This window comes from Uloborus diversus, chromosome 9 (genome assembly GCF_026930045.1).
Source record: "Uloborus diversus isolate 005 chromosome 9, Udiv.v.3.1, whole genome shotgun sequence".
Classification (NCBI taxonomy): Eukaryota; Metazoa; Arthropoda; class Arachnida; order Araneae; family Uloboridae; genus Uloborus; species Uloborus diversus.
Genome location: NC_072739.1, coordinates 80,960,268 through 80,983,433, shown reverse-complemented (window position 1 = coordinate 80,983,433; position 23,166 = coordinate 80,960,268). Strand labels below are relative to the sequence as shown.

The following is a 23,166-nucleotide window of genomic DNA, read 5'->3' as shown; positions in this document are numbered from 1 at the left end:
TTTCTTTCTTTTTTTTTTTTATTCTTCAAATTGATACGATTTTATTTTCTTTGAGGATAGAATGTTATTTTTCATGTATTGAGATTTATTTTATTTTGCTCTTTGTCAACTTCTGCATTAAAAACAGTTGTTGAAATCAACAAGCTAGATTTGAATTTTCAGAAAGTGAAGGGGCTTTGAATTATTTCAATCTTTAATCAGCAAAAACTGATAAAGGAAAATAATAATAAATAAATAAAATACTTAAGGAAAAAACCCAATAAAATATGAGAAAAAAAACATGTTGAACAAATAACAAATTTTCAAAAATTTTAAATTTAAAATAGTATTTTCATTTTACTACAAAACATGTTAAAAAATACAAAATTTGAAAGTAGTTACAAAAAAGATTAATATAGTTTTCATTTATTAAGTTGCATTACTTTGCTCTGCTCTAACTTCTGCGTCTAAAACCCGGGCCATACGAAGACGTGACGTCCTCCCCCCCCCCCATACGAATAGAGAAATTAAGCTGGTTGTAACTTCAATGCACAATAGATAACGTATTTCCAATTTAATTATTAATGAATAAAACAATCTCAATTATATAGGTAGTAAATAGTAAAAAACTAGTAAATGATACTTATATTTGCATTTAAGTGTTAGCTTTTCAAAAACAATTTTCAAAAAGTGGAATGATAATAAAAAATTAAATTATATTTTCTGTAAAATGTCACTACACAAGATACAAAACAAGCAATCAAAAATTTATTCAGTAAGCATTTAAATCAATCTGAAAACATGTATAAGCATTTAAAAGCACAAAAATACTGAACATTAATTAACCTAACACATTACGTTTTTTTTTTCAGACCAAAAATATCAAACAAAAGAAATAATATATATATATATATATATATATATATATATATATATATATTTACGAGGCAAAAAAAAAGCTCGTCAATTTGACGAACAAAGATAGAAAACTATAAAATTAACCCGCTTAATGTTATAAAATATTAAATTAAGAAGGTTTATCCCCCCATATTCCATGCGGGCAAAGGTATCTTCCTAGCTTTGGCACTAGCAATTTGTTTTATATCTTTTTTGAGCGTCATTATTTTTCATGGCTAATATGACAAGTAGTGTTCATTTGCTCTGTCTCATTGATGAACACAAATGCGTTTTTGTGAGTGTCAGCATCGTTTGCAAGCTGTGAGAGTCACTGGCACTGGTCTAGTTTGTAAAATTCTGAGTGATATCTACAAATATAGAAAAAAATCTTCCATTTTTGCTTTCTTTATTAATTTGAAAATCTTACTTTTAAGTGATTTACTTTTGAATTAATTAATGGTGTAAGTCTCAAAAGGAATTTTTCTCGTATCGGGACTTTTTATGAAGGGGGGGGGGGTGTCTAAATAAACTTATCACCGATGGCATATAGAGGTCCTCAATAAACACTCAGTATTTATTTTATTGTGTGAACAGTTGTACTTTGAAGTAATTTACTTGTGAGTAAAATATTGATGTCCACTTCAAAGTCAATTTCCTTGTCGGAACTTCGGGGGTTGAGGGCAGGGGCGGATACAGAAAAATCTTTTGCAGGAGGCCTGAAAAATTGAACCCCCACCCCATTCACTCTTTTATAACAAAGTTTTCGTGACTTAACTTTTACAAATGTTTTTTTTTTAATTATTTATTATTTTTTAAGATCCTTTTAGACCAATGAATCTACTTTAAGTACATAAATGCTATACACTAATATACTTTGAATGTGAACGTAAAATATCTTTAATGTTTCAAGCAAATTAAATACTAAACCCAACATGCCACCTAGATGCTGATACTATACAATAAGAGGTTTTAATTGTTAAGAACATTGTCATATGATTATAACACGAGGGTAAAGTTCTTTAAAAAACCCATACCTCATTTAAGTTTTTATAAATTAATTTATCTTACTTACAAAATATATGATTAAGAAAATTATAGCTTCATAACATTTAAGTTTTATTGAAGAATTCAGAAGCTATTCCTGTGTGAATTTGAAAGCAGTTGCTAATTTGTTTTTAAAGCCATGATACAATTGAGGTAACATATTGATACGATATGTCGTTTCCATTAATATCACTAAGAGAATTTACTAAGAAACCACCATATGATTTCTTTCATTTTGCATTTTTTATAAGCTGAGAAAGATTTTTTTTTACAAAAAAAAAAAAAAAAAAAAAAGCTACACAGAAGTTAACTAAAAATAATAAATAAAATAGTTAACCCTTCCAGACGAAATTTTGAAATACTTAAGCGAAAGTGTTTTCATTCGGTAGACAGTGTACTATGGTAAGGAGTATCTTATAGACAAAATTTCAAGTTTATAGGTGAGAAATTAAAAGAGTTATGATACGTCCAATAATCCGAACATATGTTATTGAAATACATATTTCAGATAATAAAATGATGAAACATCAAACAAACTTCTTTGTAAAATATTCTCTAAACAATAATAAAACATACTATAAGCATTTGAAATAATTAATATAAGATTATATATTTTTTAAAAAATCAGAAAAAAAACTCGCATTTGCAACGAGAATCTGTAGTTGGGAAAATGAGCCAGTCCCATTCTCCCAACCCCTATTTCTTTATGTTGTCAAACCCAAAATGAAAAATTCTTGTACAGATTATAATAAGCAGACTGTAAAGAGTCAGTTGCGAAAAAAAAAATCGAGTAATTAATTCAATTAATAAATGATTAGCAGCTGTTTAAAGTTCATGTACGGTGCACCGGACGCCACGGCTGAAAGGGTTAAATTAATTCCTCATTTTGGGGCGCCCCCCCCCCCCCCCCGTTCCCTAAAACCCGCTACTGTTTGAGGATGATCTATTCAGTGAGAATATACACCTCTTCCTCTCTGAAGTTTAAAATAAGAACACCTTTGCTTTCAATAAAGAACGGCAAATCACGCTTCACTCTATCCCCTTCGTTTCGACTCCTTCCGAACCAGTTCTATTGTGCAGGGACTGAATCCTGATGTCGACACACGCTCCTCCTCTTTTAGTGTCACGTGAGCTTCGTTTCGTTTTAAGCTAACTTTAAGCTGTAATTTTGAAGAATCCAGGTCAGTTTTTTAAAAACTGTGTTGATTTTTGGGAGTTTAAAGTTGTAGACTATTCAAATGAATCTACGTTCCGCGATTACCCGACCCATGCAGGTTCCTCATTTCTTTAAATATGTATGATAGATACCTGACATTTTAGAACTTATTTTGCTTTAAGGTGGGGGTAGGGACACACAGTGGAATGACATTGATCATGTTAATTTTTTTTAATGAATAATAATAATATATGCAGTAAAATCCCGAAAGTAACCCCTATCGATTATAGCCTCCCTCTTTTTTGTGGAAAGTGAAATCATTTTAAAATCCTGAATATTCCCCCCCCCCTCTTCACCAGAAAAATTTTTTCCAATCATCTTAATTTGCCACTTCCTCCAAAAAAAAAAAAAGGATAACATTTTCTGCTTTACTTAGAAAGCATTTACAGAGGTTTAGTTCCCCCCCCCCCCTCCCTCCATGTGCAGGTTTTCTTTTCTAAAAAAAAGAAAGAAAAGAAAACCACATGATTTGAACAAAAAAGAAAAAAAATGATCTCCATGGTTTATTCCTTCCAAAATGTCTAGGCTCTTTTTGATGCAAGGGCAGCTGTTTTCTTTCTTTTTTTTTTTTTTTTTTTGTTCATAGTATTGCAGCAGAAATTTATATGATTGTACTGCTTTTTATTCATTTTGGAAGGAGCATTTTTGTTCTGACTTGTGAAAATGAACAATTTTCAATACGACGCCATTTTGAAAACGTGGAGTCATTTTGGAAATGCATTGCTTAAAAAGTAGCGCAAAACTTAAAAATAACCATTTTTAAAGGAGAAATAAAGCAATTGAACGAGTTAACGATCATCAAAAATGTATATTTCACAAAATTAAATAAGAGATTTGTCTCTGTTTACACTCGCAAACTTTGTAAAGCCCAGTTTTCGAAATTACGGTCTTCGTAACGAATTTTCAGCCATGATTGTGATTTTGGCTTTTATTCTGAAACAAGAACATTAAGATTTTGCTTCTTTTACTGCAACCTTATTACATTCAGTACATAATGAATTTTCAAGCGATAAATTATAGGAATTTTGCCAACTTAAGGTACAAAATCCTTTCTTTTGAAAAAATGGCACCCACATGCAATTTATTACTACTTGAAAATTGACAGGTTTTTATTAATTAATTTCTCACTCTTCATTAATATTAACTCTTATTTACTTATTTCTTTTCTGTACTCTAAAATTAAAATTACTAAAAACAATTATTTTGGCTCATTTTTCAAAAAAATCTCTATTATAACCACCCCCCTTCTGAAATTAACAAGGTTTTGAAAATAGGGGGGGGGGTACTTTTGGGATTTTACGGTAGTTTGTTTTTAGTCTATTTTAAAAACATAAAAACATGTTACTAAAGCAATCTAGCAACAGTTTCATTTCTATACAAGTTAATTTGTCTTTTTTTGGAGCATAGAAATAATGTCCCACTTTATAGAAAAATGACTCAAATGGAACCTTTACAAAAAAGAAGATTGTATGTACTAAAATCACTAAAAAGAACTTAGAAAACAAAGCTGAAAAGAATTAACAAAATATTTAAAAATTATTACCGATTGACCAGCGGTAGTTATTAAGTAAGCATTGCCACGACAGTCTCCAGAAAAGATCAATTTTCTTGAATAACAAACATCTAAAGATGCAAACCAATTCCTATTTTTTTAAAAAAAAAGAAGACATTTTTGGTAAAACAAGCTAATAAGTTCCTAGTATAAAAGTTCACATTACTTTTATACTAAATGCATCACATTAACAACGAATTTTATAATAGCAACATATTAAGGAAGAATACCATTCTTTAAAAAATCATTGGACTGATGTTGCTTTCCCCACTATCTACAAAGTGACATCACGCACTTTTGTAAATAGCACACAACATTTTTTTTTTTTTTTGTATACTACATTAATATGTTCTTCAATACAAAATTCAAATGATAAAAATATAATGATTGTTATAATCACTTTAGAGCTTTTCTGTCGTGGGCAGGTAAAGAGCAGTAACTGCAATTTTTTTCTCTTTTTTTTTTTGCATTTTTGTCATATGTTGTATGTTAGCTTTATTGTGCACGCTTGCTTATTTGTTTCCACTGAAAAAAAGGTGTGAAAAAAACGTCCAATTCCAACATTTCCCCATTGTTGTTGGTATTGAATCCAAAATGTGTTTCTTCAAATATTTTGAAAACTCAATTCGGCAAATTAATGCTGTTTACTTGCTTACAGCAGTATCATGGTTATCTGTTTTAAAATAACTCTTATTGCAGTAGCATACTGATATTATTTAAGAACATTCTACAGAAAAAAGTTACTTTGTACTTACTCGAATGTACCAGATGAAAGAAAAGTCTTTGACTTTGACTGATCAGTCAGATTTTCTTCTTTAACATTCCCTGTTATTGAAGCTGTGTATACAAGAGAAGGATCGTTTATGTTAAACTTCAATCCTACAATTGATCCACCTGGGCCGACCTGTAAAAGATTTTAAGAAAATAAGCCTGAGGAATTATTAACTCTCAATAAAAAGCAGATCCAGCATCTGATTTTGAAGGGGTTCATTATCTGAAAGGCCGGGAGGGGGGGGGGGTCATTCATAAGTGCATCTTCAGGCAAAAGCATATGGGGAGAATTTTTTGAAATATAAGATCTCAAAATGCAGATTTAGGCTATTTTTGGTACCTTAAAGGGAGGTGAGGTCATGACCCCCACCTCCCCCAGAGTTGGGTTTTTTGACAGTACATGTCAAAAACTTGACGATAATGTCAAAATCTGACATTACCAAACAGTTATTATTGACATGTTTTCTAAACTTATTAAATTTCCTCCTGCTGAAAAATTATTTAACTATAATTTACACATCATATCAATCAAGTTAACTAAATATTAAATGAATGTATTTAATTAAAATAAGTCAATTTTCCTTTGTTTATGCTGTAAAAATAGTTATGTCCAATGTTAAATCCAATTTTCAAAGTCGTTCTCTTTATTTTTTTTTAATAACTAAAACAATTAGTACAACGCGTCGTACCGCCTGGAGGAAGCAGATGGAGAAAGCCTTGGCCTACACCAGGCTGTTGTGCTGATGAAGAAGAAGAAAAACAATTAGTCACAAGTACTTTATCAATATAAAAATCCTTTTAAGTCAGGATTTATGTTTTTTTTTTCTCTTCTCTCTCATGACACTTTTTTTTCTCTTCTAATTAACTTTTTCCCTAAAGAAATATAGTCTTTGTTCATAAATAAGCTAATATTTGCCTAAAACAACAAAATTCATTTAAGTTTCTAATAGCTTGTGAAGCTGAATCTGGATCATATCCTGGAAGTTTCGTCTCGGTTCAGGATGTCTCAGCAAACATATGGTGGAAAGGTTTTAGAAAAACCAATATAGCTCATGTATTTCAGCATAAATTGAGATGACTTACTTCAGTTTGGGATCGATCCTTTCCTAACTTAGAAATGAACCCAGTGTACAAAAAGCTTCAAAACTGGTATTTTGTTATTGCATACTTGAGGGAAAAAATATTTAGAATGGGACTAAATATAATATATAAATGTTCACTAAAAATGTCTATTTCATTTATTTATTTTATAAATATACTGCTTTTTTAACAATAGCAGCTTCATTCTACAGAGTTTATCCCTTTTATTCTACAAACAAACAACTTGTTGATCCAAAATAACGTTTGAGATTTTTTAACACATCATTTAAAAAATTTAAAACAGTTATTGAAAACTTCCTTTAATGTATGAAATCAAAATTTGAAAAACTGAGGATCACTTGTTAAGGTAGTTTTGTTGCCAATATGATAGATTTAGATAGTTTTTGGACAAATTTAGGTTTCTTTCAAAAACAATGTCAAAAAGTTGTTTTTGACATGACGGTAAAAACCACGGTTAACACTAGGTAAAACCACCAACTGTCAAAAACTTGCCAAACTTGCCTTACCCCTTCTCCCATGGTTTTTTTTGCTTGATGTCCATGTTTAGGATCTTATCCCTGTCTTGAAATTCAGTAATTGGTTTCTGAAAAACATGCATTTAATAAAATAAGCATCAAAGCAATGATAACCCCAATCACTGGTCTGCAATTTTCTTCCCTTTTTCATTTTCTCATGATATTTGAAAAATAATGAAATATTTTAGAATTTTATATGTGTCCCAGCTCGTGAAGATGATTTTAATATGAGGTGCAGCCCTCGGGCAGAAAAAAGGTTGGGCACTAGTGGTTTAAAGCCATTGAATATCAGTAGAAGAGAACGAGTTACAATAAGATGAACTTGAATTGGTCATTTGAATTATTAGTCTCTGATTATGCTTGATCAAAAAACAAAACTCAAGTAGGGGCAGGAAATAGCTTTGAGCAAAATATATAAGAGCATTTAATTTTACCTGAAATTAAATTTAAAACATGAGTCTAAATCTTTATTACAAGAAATTATTTAAATGAAAAATAAATTGTAAGGAAAAAACTTTTTAGACTTTCAGGATTAAATTATACTTACTCCAGGACAACAAACAGTACGGGGACTGTTTAAATCACATAGGATCAATTCACCTCCTTTAGAGCCAGCAACAACATAATTAGTGTATATAGGATGACAAGCTATAGATGTCACTCTTCTTTCAAAAGGGTTGTGAACTTTGAAAATTTTGAGTCCTTCAAAGTGGTTCACAAGAGCATTTTTCACAGGCTGATGAGAAATTAAAAACATATTAAAAAAAGTCATTTAAGTAATGCTTTTAAAAACAGCACAAGAGTATTTTTCATACCATACACTTTCAAAGTAAATGAAAGTAAGACGGCAATTTGAATCTAAATAGTAAAATTAAAAGGGGTTATTTTAGGCCAATCCACAGGAAAAATCTATTAAAGGGTGAATACCAGGAAAAATGCCAAATTGAACATGAAAATTTTCAATTTTTAAAGATTTATAGAAAATAAAATTAATAGGGCATTAAACTACACTGCAGTATCACAGATCTGACAAATGTTGTAGATTTCATGTTTCACGTAAATTTAATACATTTTTCCGCTTGATGCGTTTTAAATCTTTAATCCGACAAAATATGTTAAATCAAAGTTTCACAATTGTTTATTTGAAATCAACGTAGCATATAATGTTCTTTCTTTCTCCACATCCCCCCCCCAATGATATTTGTCCTACCCCTGATTTTTCTTTAGTTAAAATAATACCTTCTTTTTTAACTAATTAGTTTGCATTTTTTGTTGCTAGAAATACTATCAACTTTGATTTATCTTTGGATTTTAATGAATCAGTGTCTTCCCCTTCCCATTATTTTTTAATTTCCTTTCCTGGTTTCAGTAATTTAGCAGTGGTGGATTCCAACTTTTGCTTTAAGTAAATATAAGTGGATTTTGCTATTTCTGTACCAGATTTAATCTGAGGAGAATATCTGCTCACTTTTTTTTTCACCTCTTCTCATTTTCTGAACTTTTCTTTAATTTAAAGAAACTTTTGTACACTACAGTCAGCTCTAGATAATTCGAAGCCTTATACCTTGAATTCTCGAAGTTTTCATTTGGTCCCAAAATAATTTTCAATTCAAAATTGTCTTTATATCTCGAATCTAATCCCTTTAAAAAGTCGAAGTTTTTATGAGAGTGTCATTTCTATTTTATGTATAAAAATGTTGCCAAAATAAGGAAAAAAAGTTTTTTTTTCTTGTCTTTAACACATTGCTTTGCTTACCAACTTGTGTGAGGGGGACAGTGTGGCAAAATTAAGTTAGAATAAGTTGATTGGGCTCCTTTTCGTTATGGCTGATGACCTACAATTTTATTGCTGGCTGACCTTTGAGAGACTCAAAATTTTGGCAAAAATTTAATAAAGTAGTGTTTATTTTCTTGATGACTCAAATAATCTGCTTTTAGAACAAAAAGACATTTAAAAGCAATAATAACTGAAATCAAGAGAAAAGAAATTGGGCCTACTACGTACAAACTTAATGATGTTTTAAGATGCAATAAAAAATTTCAGCAGTTAAAAATAACTTCATTTTTCGAAGTATATTAATAAAATTTATTCTTCGTAAAGATATTTTAATGTAGCACTAAAAATTAATTTTATCCAAACTATAAGTGTTATAGCCTATCCATTATGCACTGTTCCTGAAAAAGAAAATAAACATTATTCTTCAGAAGGCTGGGAGAGGAACTTCCGATAACTCAAACTACCAAATACTTGAAGGTTTTGGCCGGTCCCTTGGGAGCTATTGAGATTTGACTGTAATAGATGAAAGTATAAAAAATCAAACAAGAGTAAACAGTTACATTAATTTTATATCTGAAACGAGGAAATTTCTTACGTTGAACAAATTATTAGTCAATTTGCGATAACTCGAAGTCGGATAACTTGAATATTACTATACCTCAAAGTTTTTATCAAATCCTGATCCCTTTGTCTTTAATTCCATGCTAATTATTTTCAATATCTTGAAATTAACTTCCTTTCACTCGTTGGTTTTTCAAAGATGACTTGAAATTTATTTCGAAGGGATGGATAAAAAAAGAAAGAAAGAAAAAAGTAATTCTATGAGAGAAAAATTTCTTCAAATTCACTAGCAATTACTGCACAATAGACTCCTAAAGCAAAGAGTACACACGTTGTGCCAATGTACAATAAAGGAGTTACACATGCACAGAGGTGGCAAATAGGGGGGTCAACAGGGGGCGGTCGCAGCCCCAAATTTTTTGAGCAGAATGATATAAAATGGATGAAATTATTTATGTAAGTTGGAAATCAATGTTCATTAAAAAAAATCTCGCTGGTTCTCAGTAACTATTTGATGAAACTCGACACATTCCCAGACTAGAAAGTGTTTTTCGTTATTTGGATGATGATTTAGAAATTCATGAAGTATTTTCCGGCCTTTTCAGAACATAGAAAACTGATAGAGAACCATGGTTGATTTTAACTAAAGAAAACATTTCCTGATAAAGGCTTAATATTTCATACTTGTATGCCCGTAACGATGGTATGTTCAATACGAGAGGCTCGCGTAAAGTGGTGTGGCTGCAGTGAATGTGAAATATCAAGAAAATTCCTTGATATTTCATTCACTTTCACGCTCATTTTTTTAAGTGTATATTTATTTGAGGAGTGTTCATCGCTTTCTTCTACTAGAAACACGCTTCAGCTGCTCAATGCGTTATATGAGTTATATTAAGAGGTTTCAAAAATGCATGTGATTATTGAATCAACAAAAAAACATATCAACAAATACCATTTATGGGACTCTATAATTATGCAACCTCGGAGTGACACAAGATGGTCTTCAAGAGTTAAAACCAGAAAAACAATTCTGTATAACTTCGAAGCAGTGATTTGACGACTGAAAGAATTATTGCAAAACGATTCTTTCAATGGTGAAAAAGCTCATGCCCTTAAGCATGTATGACTTCGTTTGAATTTTTGTTCAATTTGTTTGCATTGAGGAAAGTTTTTGAAAAATGCTTTACTCTATCAAAACATCTTCAATCCGCTACCTTTAATTTTCAAACTAGTCAAGCCACAGTTCAATCTACGATTGATCTGTGCACTATACTACCATAGTTCAATTTACAATTGAAACTGAAAATAGATTTTACTTAGATGTATATTTCAATCAATCGTGAAACTTTTCAAAATAATTCGTCCTCCGAGGTGACAAAAATCCACAAGACGCTGTGAAGTCAAACATTGATATTTTAATATTTTGTATGAAGTAATCGATTCAGTTTTGATTGAAATTAACACAAGGTTTGATGATAATTATTTTTCTGTATAGTTGACTTTATATTATCTGGATTGGATTTTGAAAACGCAAAATAAAATGTTTCAATAACGAGTAAAATTTTTAGCATACGGCAAGAAAAATTACAAGCAATATACCGACAGATCGGTATCACATCCAGAGACTGCACCTTCGTCCTTGTTATGAACTCATCAGTCTGGAATAGTGAATAACAGAGCTGGAGGCAGATGACATCTCATTGAAGCTGAGAGCGCCGACGAGACTAGATTATTCAATGAGGAAAAATTAAGTCCCTCACAATTTTTGAAGTTGCCTTGGGTCATTTTGAAAAGCAAGATATAAAAAGTGTTTTCATGCATATCTTAGTTACTTCAATTATTTTTTAATTACTCCAATCAGCTCAGCTAGCTGAGCTGATTGGAAAGTACTTCTCTACTAGTAGAGAAAGATTTCTTTATGTCTCAGGAGGTTAGAGAATTATTTTTGAAGAACAATGGGCAAAAAAAAACTTTTCTATTTAGCTCTACTGGCAAAACGGCACGACACTGGGCACTGTAGTAACACGAATCCTTGCTCTTCAGAATTCCAAAAATCATGCATTAAAACTTTTCCAAAAGGTATAAAAACTTTAGTATCGAGATGTTATGTATGATAACTTATTAAAAAATGAATCAAAGTTTTAATTGTTTTTAAACACTAAATTTTATTCATATTAAACCGATTTTATGACCACTTCCTGTTATAGCTTATGTGTGTTTAGCACCGCACTGTGGTAATACATATTTAAGAAACTCAACCCCCCAAATGAAATGCTGAAATGCCGCCCCTGCACGTGCGGAAAAGACTTCCTTGTTTCCTTTTGTTGTACTGTACTGCTCTGCTTACACTTAGACATTTTGCTGGACTACGAGTCTGGTTTTAAGCTGTCAAGTAGTTAAGTCAACTGATTGTATCTTTATTCAAAGGCTGACCTTTCTTAAGATGCGTTCCCCTTCATTTTTTACTTCAATCATTTGCTGATAAGTTCCCGAGAGAGAGAGAGAGAACGAGAGAGTGTTCTTTACTATAAAAGATGTCTAAGCGAAAGCTAAAAATCTTGGATTTAGAAAGTAAAGTAAATCTTATTTATGACTTTGAAAGGAATTCAACAATGAAAAGAAACATATCGCAATGAAATACGGAATACCTCCAAATTACTCTGTCAACGATATTAAAAGAAAAAGAGAAACTTCAAAAAACAGTATTAATCCACAAATCCGAATTTGAAACAAATGAAGATGTGCACCTTTCCTGATGTAGAATCAGCTCTATTCAAGAGGTTCCAGCAGTATTGAAATCAAGACCATGTCATTCCTATAAGTGGGTCTTTGCTGCGTGAGAAAGCAACGAATTTTGCTTAATTACTAAACATAGAAAATTTCCAAGTCAGTGCTGGATGGCTGGAGAAGTTCGAGATCAGACACAACTTTGTCTTCAGAATTCTTCACGAAGTAACTGTGTAATTGTGCTTATAAGCTTTGTAATTTTGTCTTTTATATTTACATATTAATTAAAATATTTGATGGGTTTTCTTATTAAAATGTCAAAATCCAAAACTAGCGTTAAGTCAAACTTTCGATAAGTCAAAGTTTTCTGTAGGTAATTTCAGATTTGAGTTATGGCGAATTGACTGTACTTGGCTTTTTAAAAAATATAAGTATCAAAATTAGTAACTAATTAAAACCAGTAAATAGTCACATAAATGTGATAAATGAAATTAAAAACAAGCAAAGGGATCAATTATTTTTAGAAAAAAATCATACTTAAAACAAAAACAAAATAAAATAAAAAAACAAAGCTTATTTAGAACAATCAGAATTTGTAAGGGTAGCGTTGCAAAAAAACGGTGCACATCCCACATCATTAAACCGGCTTAGAATTTTTCTCTAAACCGATGCATTGATATCGCAGACTACAAATCCAAGCACAGATGCACAGACACTGGTCCGTGATTGGTACCGTTTTAATCTCTTAATCTTATTATTTTAAAAAAACTAATACTCCTGACCCCCTAAATGACGAACGTAATCAGGTGGAGGTGACAACAAGTCGAGTCCCACTCACCACCCGACTCAATCAATCAACTAATTTGGCCAGGGACCGATTTACTCACCTGGGTGCCCCGGGCACTGACAGATATGGTGTTCCCCCCCCCCCCCAAAAAAAAAAATATGAAGGTAAGTGTTGGACATTATTTTGATGGAAAGAAAACTTTAAAATATCGATTTCATACAAAAAAAAATTAATAATTAAGATGTTTTGCAAAGAAATCATTTAATATAAATCTAAAATAATTTTATGGTTTTCATGTTAGAAAATTTTTTACAGTGGCAATTGGAAAAACTATGATACAAATGGTAAAGGTAAATCATAACGTGCTTTTTGCGCATTAATGATTCTTTATATATTTTCTCCTTTGTTTTCTTGTAGTAAATTCATCTATAATGTCCTCATAATCAAGTTTTAGATTAGAGACGTACCGAGTACTCGGTAACTACTCGGTACTCGGCCAATTTGCCGAGTACTCGGTACTCGGCCAAATTCTGATCAGATACTCGGCCAATACCGAGTACTTGCAAAAAATTTAACATTGTCCAAGACAGATACTAAAATTTATAAAAAAAAAAGAGCAAGCATTATATTCTGCAATCATTTACAATTAAAATTTATAAGTCAAATTTAAATTTTGAGAATAATGAAGTTTGTAATGCTTCAATGGAATAAATCTTTATTTTAATGTCCACAAAGTAAATAAAACTTATTTATTAAAAATTATGCAAAAAAGATAAGTATAGAAAATATGGAATTTTTATATTTAAAATGGATTTTTGCTACAAACAAAAATTAGTTATAAAAAATATAAAAATATTTTTGCTTAAAAAATAAAAGGAAATAAAACAACGTTAAAAGCACAATGCAGGAACATTACAGACACGTGTTTTGACGTTACAAGGAATTCCTTTTTCAATGCACAAAATGGGAGCTCGTGGATTTAAAGGCATCCGACAAAAGTCAGATTTTTTGTCGAATTTTAACACTCTTTAGCTCACGTGTTATGCACTAAAAAAGACGTTCCTTGCAACGGGGGGGGGGGGGGGCAGAAACACGTGTCTGCAGTGTTCCTGCACATTTGTTTTATCTGCTTTTAAAAATTATTTATGTTTGGCAGACTAGAACTATGATTGATTGGTATACAATGAAACCCCTCATAACAGACACTCCTCTTATGCAGACAATTTTTAATTCCCCAGTTCCAATGCAAATAACATTATTAACCCCCTGTCCTGCGGACACCTCTCTATTGCGGACAAAAAATTTGTCCTATTAGTGTCCGCAATAGAGGGATTTTACTGTAATTTGTTTTAATTCCAACTTGATTAATCATACCTTTTATTTATTTTCTAATAAGTTCAAAATTCGTGTGTCGGTGGTTCTTCTTAAAACGTAATTGGTACTTGCTAACTCGGCAGAGTAGTGAAAGGCCGAGAACTCGGTAACTCGGTACTCGGCCAAAGTGCTACTCGGTATGTCTCTATTTTAGATCAAACTTACTTCTATTGATAACAGAGCTAATAAAGATAATTTACCATCAGAAATGAGAGTACGCAAAAGACACTTAATTTAAAGGACTCTTTATTCTCTCATTTAATAAAAAAAATTGTCAAATGACAAATTTTTTTTGTTTCCTTTAGTTAGAGGCCCTGAACACTGGTCCCCCCCCCCCCCCCAAAAAAATATTGATGACAGAAATTTGGTGCCCCGGGCCTTGAATGCCATGCCGTAAATCAGTCCCTGAATTTGGGTGTGATGCTGATGTTCTTTAAATTCTGAATTGTTCTTGATCCGATTATTTACTATGAAAACTTTCTCGGTTTTCACGCTTGAGACCTCTTTCAGCCTTTGTCACAAGTTTTGCTCATATCTCTACCAATTGAGTGTATTATCAAATATTCAAGTTATGGCAGGGCTTTGGCTTTCAATGAATATTAAACATCTGTTTTAATGCTTTACTTATTTTCCTATTATGTTAAAATTACTCAAGACTCATCACATGGAGGTAACAGCAAGTCAAGTTCTCCCCCCCCCTCCCCACACACACCACTATCCAACCAACCAATCAATTTGTGTGAGCTTTTTCTGCTGAAGTTCTTTAAATTCTTAGTTTCAAAATTTTCATGCAAGATCTTGATCTGAATGTTGTCTACTTAATAAAACCATCTGGGTTTTCATGCCTACAAACTTATCCACCAGTCTCTGTCACAAGTTTTACGCTTCTCTTTATATACTGAGTATATGGCATGGAAATTTCTCCCTTTTGTTGAAATTTCCTTACCCCGAACACAGAAAAATTTTAACAAGCGATCTAATTCCAAGTCCGACAAACGTAATGCAGATACAGTGAAAATAACAGTAAAGAACATGGCTCCTGTTTGGTTTTATATTTAGATGCATTACACCGTAAAAGACGGTCCGAAGCATACACTAAAGGTCATTCAAACAACAAGACATTTATCGAATGACATTAAAAGAAATCCTTGATCCTGTCATTCATAGAAACTTGTTCTTTTATCATCCAGAGAATAGGATTTGGCATTGATATTGGACACAGCACATTCGAGAATTAGGCTATAGGAGAATACTGAAAGTCTGAAATGAGCCGCCAGTAGTATGTCACATTCAATTCTTCAAGCTTTCATTAATTAATTTTCAAACTGCAGATTATCCTGAACATACTGATTGACTCAAGTGTAAGCTGATACCACTACCATTGTGGCCAAATATGCAACAAAAGGCTTTGAACTTCATTGAAAACCAAAGCCCTGCCATAACTTGAATATTTGATACCACACTCAATCGGTAGATAGATGTGCAAAACTTGTGACAGAGGCTGCAAAAAACTATTGCAAGCATGAAAACCCAGAAGGTTTTCATAGAAAATAACAATCAGATCAAGAACATTTGATACGCAGTCATAATTTAAAGAACTTCAGCATAATGAATTTCACCATAAGGTTGGTTGATTGGGTAGGGTGGTGAGTTGAACTCGATTTGCTGCCACCCTGATCTGATTAGGCCCATTATTTAGAGATTCAGGGGGTAGTCTATTGCCCCCTACCATGGCTTTGAGAAATTAATGTATTTACATCTGGGGTGGGCGTGATTTTTTGCTGTTTTCTGCTGAACTGAATAGAAATTGATTAGAAAAAAAAGTTTTTTGATCCACACTAATGCAGTGAAATTCTGTTTCAATTAAGTAAATTTTCAATCCCGATTTGAATTGCATTACAACGAGCAAAATTTGTGGTTCCTTGTAACAGGACTTTACTGTCTTTTTTTTTCGAAATTACTATCTAAAAATAAAAGCGATTGGTTTTCTTGCAGCGTGTTACTGATAGTTCTTTGGCTACCATCCTCCCTACCCAGAATTAGAAAATATATTAGCACTAAACCATTGACTTGTAGATTAATTTTTATTCTGAAACACCCAAATTAGAATTTTTATCGTACATGTTTAAGACTGCTTTCGACATCTTAGCTGAACAAAGGATCTCAATGATTCAAAATTATGATACAAAGTTTCATTTGCTGAAGTCTGCATACAATGTCAATTACCAGGTTAAGCCTCCAGCCCCCCCCCCCCCCCAACAGGGTCAAGAATGAATGCTTTTATGGCTGAGCAGTGAAATGTCAATGAATTAAGTTGAAAGGGGTAGACGGCCAATAAGATATATAGTTAAAAAAGCAATGGAATGTTGGAAGCAATGCTTCTTGGTTACTGAGTGCACCAGTGTGCGAATTAAACAGAAAAAATTGTAAAAGAAGGCTAGACGGTTTTACCATTTTTACCTGGTGACTAATCTAAGCACATATGTATGGGGGAATTATTAGTGTATTACCACATGATGGCAGTTTAAACAGTTAGCATACCGAGTATGCAGTTTTCATCGAAAATCAGTGGCGGTTGGTGGTTTAAGAAGGGAATTCGGTATTGCATTCAAATACAAAATGTTTTTTTTTAACTATCTTTCTTGGTGAACTTAAAGGGGGGGGGGGCAGTTTAACGAGGTTCGACTGTAATTTTAAAACACGGGATACTTGGACAACAAGGGTGAAGCATTTAAAGTGTAAAAAAACATTGATAACGCATGCATTAGTTCGTTAACAAATTCTATATGTTTCAATGTTACTGCTCTGATTGTTACAAACCTGATGAATTCTGAGTAATATGATAACTGAACAGAAATTAAAAACACATGATTCATGGCAATAAATCTTTCCTCCCCGTTCTTGAGCTCAAGCCGGCCGATGTCGGCCCAGTTCATACCTGCTGGGTACAACTATAACATGAATGTTTGCATTTAAAAGAAAAAGCAATCAATAGTGCATTTGAAATAATATTTATAATAAGCAATTTGCATTTAAAATAAAGAGCTAAAAGCGATCATCGTGTACATCGAATGAACTTTCAAAAGAATAAGCATTAAATGAGTATTTTTGCTCTTGGAGAAATCAAAAATTTACAACGTACTTCAACATTGCGAAGAACATCATTTGAGCCAATAGTTACAGAAGTCCTGAAATGTACAATTGAATTTTTCCAAGAAGAAAAAGTCGAAATACTGCTACTGGATGTTTTTACACTTTTTGCGGTATTACTTTTCTTAACCTCGCCTTCGTTTTCTTTAGTATTTGACTTTTTTGATGCCAGTTCGATTCTTTTTTGTTCGGTGAACAGGGGTCACTTGCATTTCGAACTCTCTTATTTCCAGTTGGATTCGAGCACTTGTCATCTGTTGATTTTTGCGGAGCTTTCTTCCCGCTTCGCACCCATTTGAACTACTTATCAAGAGAAGAACGGAGTAACATGTGAATTAAAAAAAAACTAATACAGGAAATCATTTGCGGCATACATTACTATACCAATAATTTTGTTTATCACCCGAAAACAAAGAAAAGAAAAACACACATGGACTACAATGCATTCCGCTCATTACGTAATGTTTTGTTTTTTCCAGCTATATGTTGCCATTTCAGCAAAATTATTCTAACCAAAAAAGATCTTAACTATTTTTCCACGAATCAAGCTTTTTGATCCCAGAAACTGATTTTTCTCCATTTATTGTTATTTATTCAACTATACTATACTTAAAAAATGTATTGCGGGTCTTAAAAAATATTCTTTGATTAAAGCAAAAGATTTAATATGATTATTTGGCAATGCATTTGGCGCAATTTTCAGACGAAATGTAAAGCGCTTATCACACGATCCAACATGAGACAAGTCCAAGCAACGCTGAAGTTCGAGCTATCCTCTATACCAGCCAACACTGGCAGAGCTCAGACTTGTTTCTAAACCATGACGTCATCGTTACTATTGTGGGTTGCCGTAAAAGTTCGGATCGTCTGCTCTCAAAACAAATACTTGGTTTGCTAAAATAAGTTTTTATCTCTTCATGCGGGCTTTTTTTTTACTTGTTTCATCGCCGATAGTTTTAGTAAATAATGTTTGAAAAAAAGGACTTTATTTTGATACATTTTTTTTTTGTTCCGTATGCTATTTTTTTACTTCCTTCCTTTTTTCAATAAAAATCTTGTCTTGTTCACTTTCAAGTAAAAAAAGGTGCTAAATTTTAACTGCATAAAAATTGTCTTTTTTGTCTTCATTTGTTTGATTATTAATTTTTTCCCTATGCAGATTCAAAATAATGCCTTATGAAAAATGGCTTTTATAATTTAGTTCCATGATTTTTTTTTTTCACCTCGTTTTGTGCGCAGAAATGCAGAAGAAATTTATTGAATTTAAAATTTTCCTAAAAAAGTGCTATTAATGTAGGTTTAATTAACTAAAGACTAACAGCTGAAGTAAATTAATTTCATATCAATTTTATAATAACAAAAAAGGCTTTTTTTCCCACAGAATACATTTAGAAATCTGCTGCCCCCCCTCCCCCCACACACATAACTTTTGAGTGAATAGTCAGATTTGAACAAACTTTCTGTTTGAAAAATTTCAGCGAGCACACCTCATTTCCAGATTTTACTTTTTGATTTGAAATATATTTTGTTCCATTTTTTACGCATCAAAGGAATGTAACATTAGCCTCTAAGGGAAAATTTAAGGCAAAGATAAATCCCTAACTTAAAGGTGAATTTGCTTCAAACAAACAGTTGGAAAAAGTTCTTGGTGATGAACATGTATATAGAAAAGGTATTTGTCAATTTAACTATTTTAAAAGTATTTTTTGAACAACTGAAAATTTTTTAACATTCAGAATGACAGAAAACATTATTTTTTATCACCTAAAAAAAATTAAGAGGGGGGGGGGGATTTATGCAGATTTTGAATACATTCTCAATTTTTGGTATCAAGGAATAGATAAAAAAACTATCACTAAAATTGAAATGCCATATCTCGTAGACCTGAATATTGACACAAGAGATAAACATGACTGAACCAAAATGAAAGGAATATGAAATGCAAATGGTTTTACTAATGCTGCGGAATTGAAGGGAAATGCCTAGCTACCAATTCTGACTCCTGTACCATACAATTAGTCGTAATCCGACTCCCCAGCTGTGGCAGGAATTCATTACTTCCATCTTTTTTTTTTTTTTTTGCTTTACTTCATAAGTTAATTTATTATATTTTCCCTATTCAGATTAAAAATGTACATTATGAAAAATTGTTTGAATAATTTAGTTCTATGATTTTCTTTCTCCATGCATGTACAAAGAAATGCTAGAGAAAATTTTAGGGCCTCCAACTCCTGCACCCCCAAAATTAGTCGCACTCCCACTCTGCAGCTTCGGCAGAAATTCCTTATTTTTATCAGTTTTGTCTTACTTTATTGAGTACCGGTACTGGCACGGCTTTGCCAGTAGTAGAAAAATAAAAGGTGGTTTGGTTTGCCTGTATATTTACAAATAATGGATGATGAATTTCTCGCCAATTTGCTGTGTTCATTTGCTCTCAAATGTTACGGTTCCATGTTATGATAAATTGGAAATTTATTTGTCCAGGTTATGATAATTTCCTTGGTAAAATATTCTTAACATTGGAATAGTAAAAGAACAAAATGGAATTTTCGAAAAATTTCTTCAAGGTGCTCACCCCTATGCTACAAACTAATTCTGCGCCAAATTTCATAAAAATGAGCCGAGCAGTCTACAGCTATGCGCGTAACAGACGTACAGAGATCCAGAGACAGACACAGACTTTCATCTTTATTATTAGTAAAAGATTATTTTTTCCCTATTCAGGTCAAAAATTTTACGAAATGAAAAAGTTTAAATTACTAATTCAATGATTTTCTTTCTCCATGCTTGTACACAGAATTTTTTGAAAACATTTTAGGTCCTCTGACTCCTGTATCCCAAAACTAATTGTACTCCGACACCAGTACGTAGTGTTTTCAACCCTAATACTACCCTAATATTAATATCTGTACCTCAGGTCAGAACAACGTAAGTCATATAATTGTAACTTTAGAGGCGAGAGGAAAAACTTTTGTCTGCCGCATGCAAAAGATTGAACATCCGCTCAACACAGGCACAAATGCCTACATACACACACACGAACTCCTACACACACAGCACTGCATACACAACATGCACACACATGCATACATACACATATACACGCACCCACATACATGCGCCTACACAAACACACACGAGCATTCATACACACACACGCTCGTGATTGCGAAAAACATAATTTGAATTCAAGATGCCAAAAATTTAAATCAATATAATTTTTTTTTTAGAATTGCATTCACATGGCTCGATGCGGAATGAATAGGATTCTACGTACAATATAAATAATGAACGAATTGAAAACACAATTTTTGGACTTACATCAGTCTGGCTCTGAGGTACAGGTATTATGGAAGAGGTATGGAAAGTGTTCACATATGCAGGAAGATGTTATATTCACAAGTACCCCATCTTATCTACCTTACAGCTGACTTTCAAAAGAAGTTGATTCAATTTAAAAAGTTATGTCATAAATTCACTTGCAATGTTCATATAATGGTTTGCAACAGCTAAGTTTAGCTCCATAATTAGTTTAAAATATGTCTTTACAAGGAAAGGACATATTGGTAAAATTATATACAACACCCGCTAAAACAAAGATTATGTCACCAAGAGGTAGGACTGCTACTGTCATATTTTGAGAATTTTAAATATTTTTTGCTTGAGGTTATCTTAGTAAAACATGCCATGTACACATGTGACCCATGTTCAAATGTGCCCCATTTTCCCCTACATAGTCATAGAAAATGCAAATTAACATCTAAAATACATCATTAAGAGTTGTGCTAAAAATGTTTATTTTTTTAAAAAAGAAATTAATAAACTCATAATTAAAAAATCAACTTTAAGAAATCTTACTGTGTTCAAAAAATTCAGGTAGAGTCTTAAAACATGCAAATTATTATCTTAACTACTAAAGGCAAAACTTGATGAAGGAAACATGAAAAGTTATTACATCATCCCATTTAATTGAAAATTTTCCATCAAACCCCACTTCATACCGGATAACCCCCATATCAATATCAGATTAACTACTGGATATCCTGCAAAAATCTGTCAGATATCCCGTACAGTGTGGGCTGGCTGGATCAGATACCGGATTGTTAAAAAAAAATAGCCGGAAACCGAATAGTTCCCAAATAATTGGTGCAACATTGTTAACATATTCGCAAAGTAATGACATGAACAGTAAGTACACCAAATTGAATAACAATGTTTATTTTAAATATAAAAACTATAGCAAATGTTCTAATCATGCTTTACTCAGGTAAAGAACTATTCGTTAAAAAAATAGCATAAACTTTAATAAAAGAACAGAATAAAAAAAATACTATGAAATCGTAATAAAAATTGGTAGAGGGAATACATTTCTAGGTTTTTCAAAGTAATGATGCTTGCGTTCAAATCTTCATTTCTTCTTGGCTAAATGCAGTGAATTCTCTTCAAATGGGAGAAACTTGGTTTTTTTTTCTTGAATTAAAACATAGCCATCACCAACTGAACTATTACAATTGTAAATGCCTCAGTGACTTGTGGTTTTCTTCAATTACTTTGGCACCGGAACTCAAAGGATGAAAAGATTAACCAGCAAGTTAACCAATATGACAGATAATTTAATTTATTTAACCTGTCAATATCGACAAACCAGCTAGCGTTTAATGGTAAGACTTCACTAAAAGGTCTTTCTCATATCCTTCTTCATTCATTTGCACAGATGAATGGCTGAAAGGGATCCTTGTAACTGAGAAGCAAAAATTATGTACAGCTCTCTTACAAAACGATTCAGAAACTCACTTTTAAATCATGATAAAGCAATAACATAGATTAATTTTAATTTTTTTTAACACTAAAAGCAAGACAAAATGATAATTATTTGCAAGCAGGATTAATACTGATTTATTAGCACTGCAAAATGAAAAGTTGTTTTTGAATCTTATGAAATTAAGAATTTCTCACTATTCTAGAACACCTCAAAAACTATTTTACAAACATTTAATATAAAAATTATGTATCAAGCATCAGCCTACTTTTTATATGATACTGTTTTATGTAAACAGTTTTACATTTCGCACATACGCACTATAAGAAATAATACGGCAAATAATCAAATTAAGATTATTGTTATTTTTTCCAGTAATTTGACAAAGATTCAGTAAAATGTAAACAATCATTTGGCGTCGATATGTACCGGTACTGTCGCCAATGTACCTTTAACCAAAACTACGAATTAATGTAAGAATTAGCCAAATTTACAGGCGAAATTTCAGCACGAACAACAATAAATCTAAAGGTATCACAGCATTTAAGATTTCTTTTTCACGCACTATATCAAACAAATAAATAAACATCGAAAAGGATATCTTTACCGTATGCAAGGAGTATGCATGCTTTCGGCAATCGCTGATTAATCAATTCCTTGAAAATACTCCCTCCTTAACCAAATTCTATAAATCTTCATGCAATACAAGGGACTTTTAACATCCCATAGACATTTTTTCTCGCTAATAAAGTCCATTATTTAATAAATTTCTTAATCTTCTACTTGGAATTCAAGCAGGCAGCCATGTTGGATTTGCCCGTGCACTCAGATGCTTTCCTATTGGTCGAAAGACCAACTCTACCCAACTTTATTGCTCGGAAGCTATAATCTTGGACTAAAGGCGGACAATAGAAATGATGACGTCGCTCTTGGCCGAAGCACCTGAGGTATATTGG

At 32.2% G+C, this 23,166-nt stretch overlaps 1 protein-coding gene across 1 annotated transcript in view; it reads right to left on the bottom strand.

The window, feature by feature from the left end:
• Positions 1 to 17,647, bottom strand: part of LOC129230345 (DNA damage-binding protein 2-like) — a gene marked incomplete at its 5' end in the record, with an annotated part of 46,197 nt that extends 28,550 nt beyond the window's left edge. Inside the window, 4 exons of the mRNA XM_054864742.1 lie at positions 4,680 to 4,743; positions 5,444 to 5,592; positions 7,623 to 7,811; positions 17,444 to 17,647. Coding sequence (XP_054720717.1) covers positions 4,680 to 4,743; positions 5,444 to 5,592; positions 7,623 to 7,811; positions 17,444 to 17,647 — 606 coding nt within the window. The remainder of the gene's footprint in view (positions 1 to 4,679; positions 4,744 to 5,443; positions 5,593 to 7,622; positions 7,812 to 17,443) is intronic.
• Between the last annotated feature and the right edge of the window lie 5,519 nt (positions 17,648 to 23,166).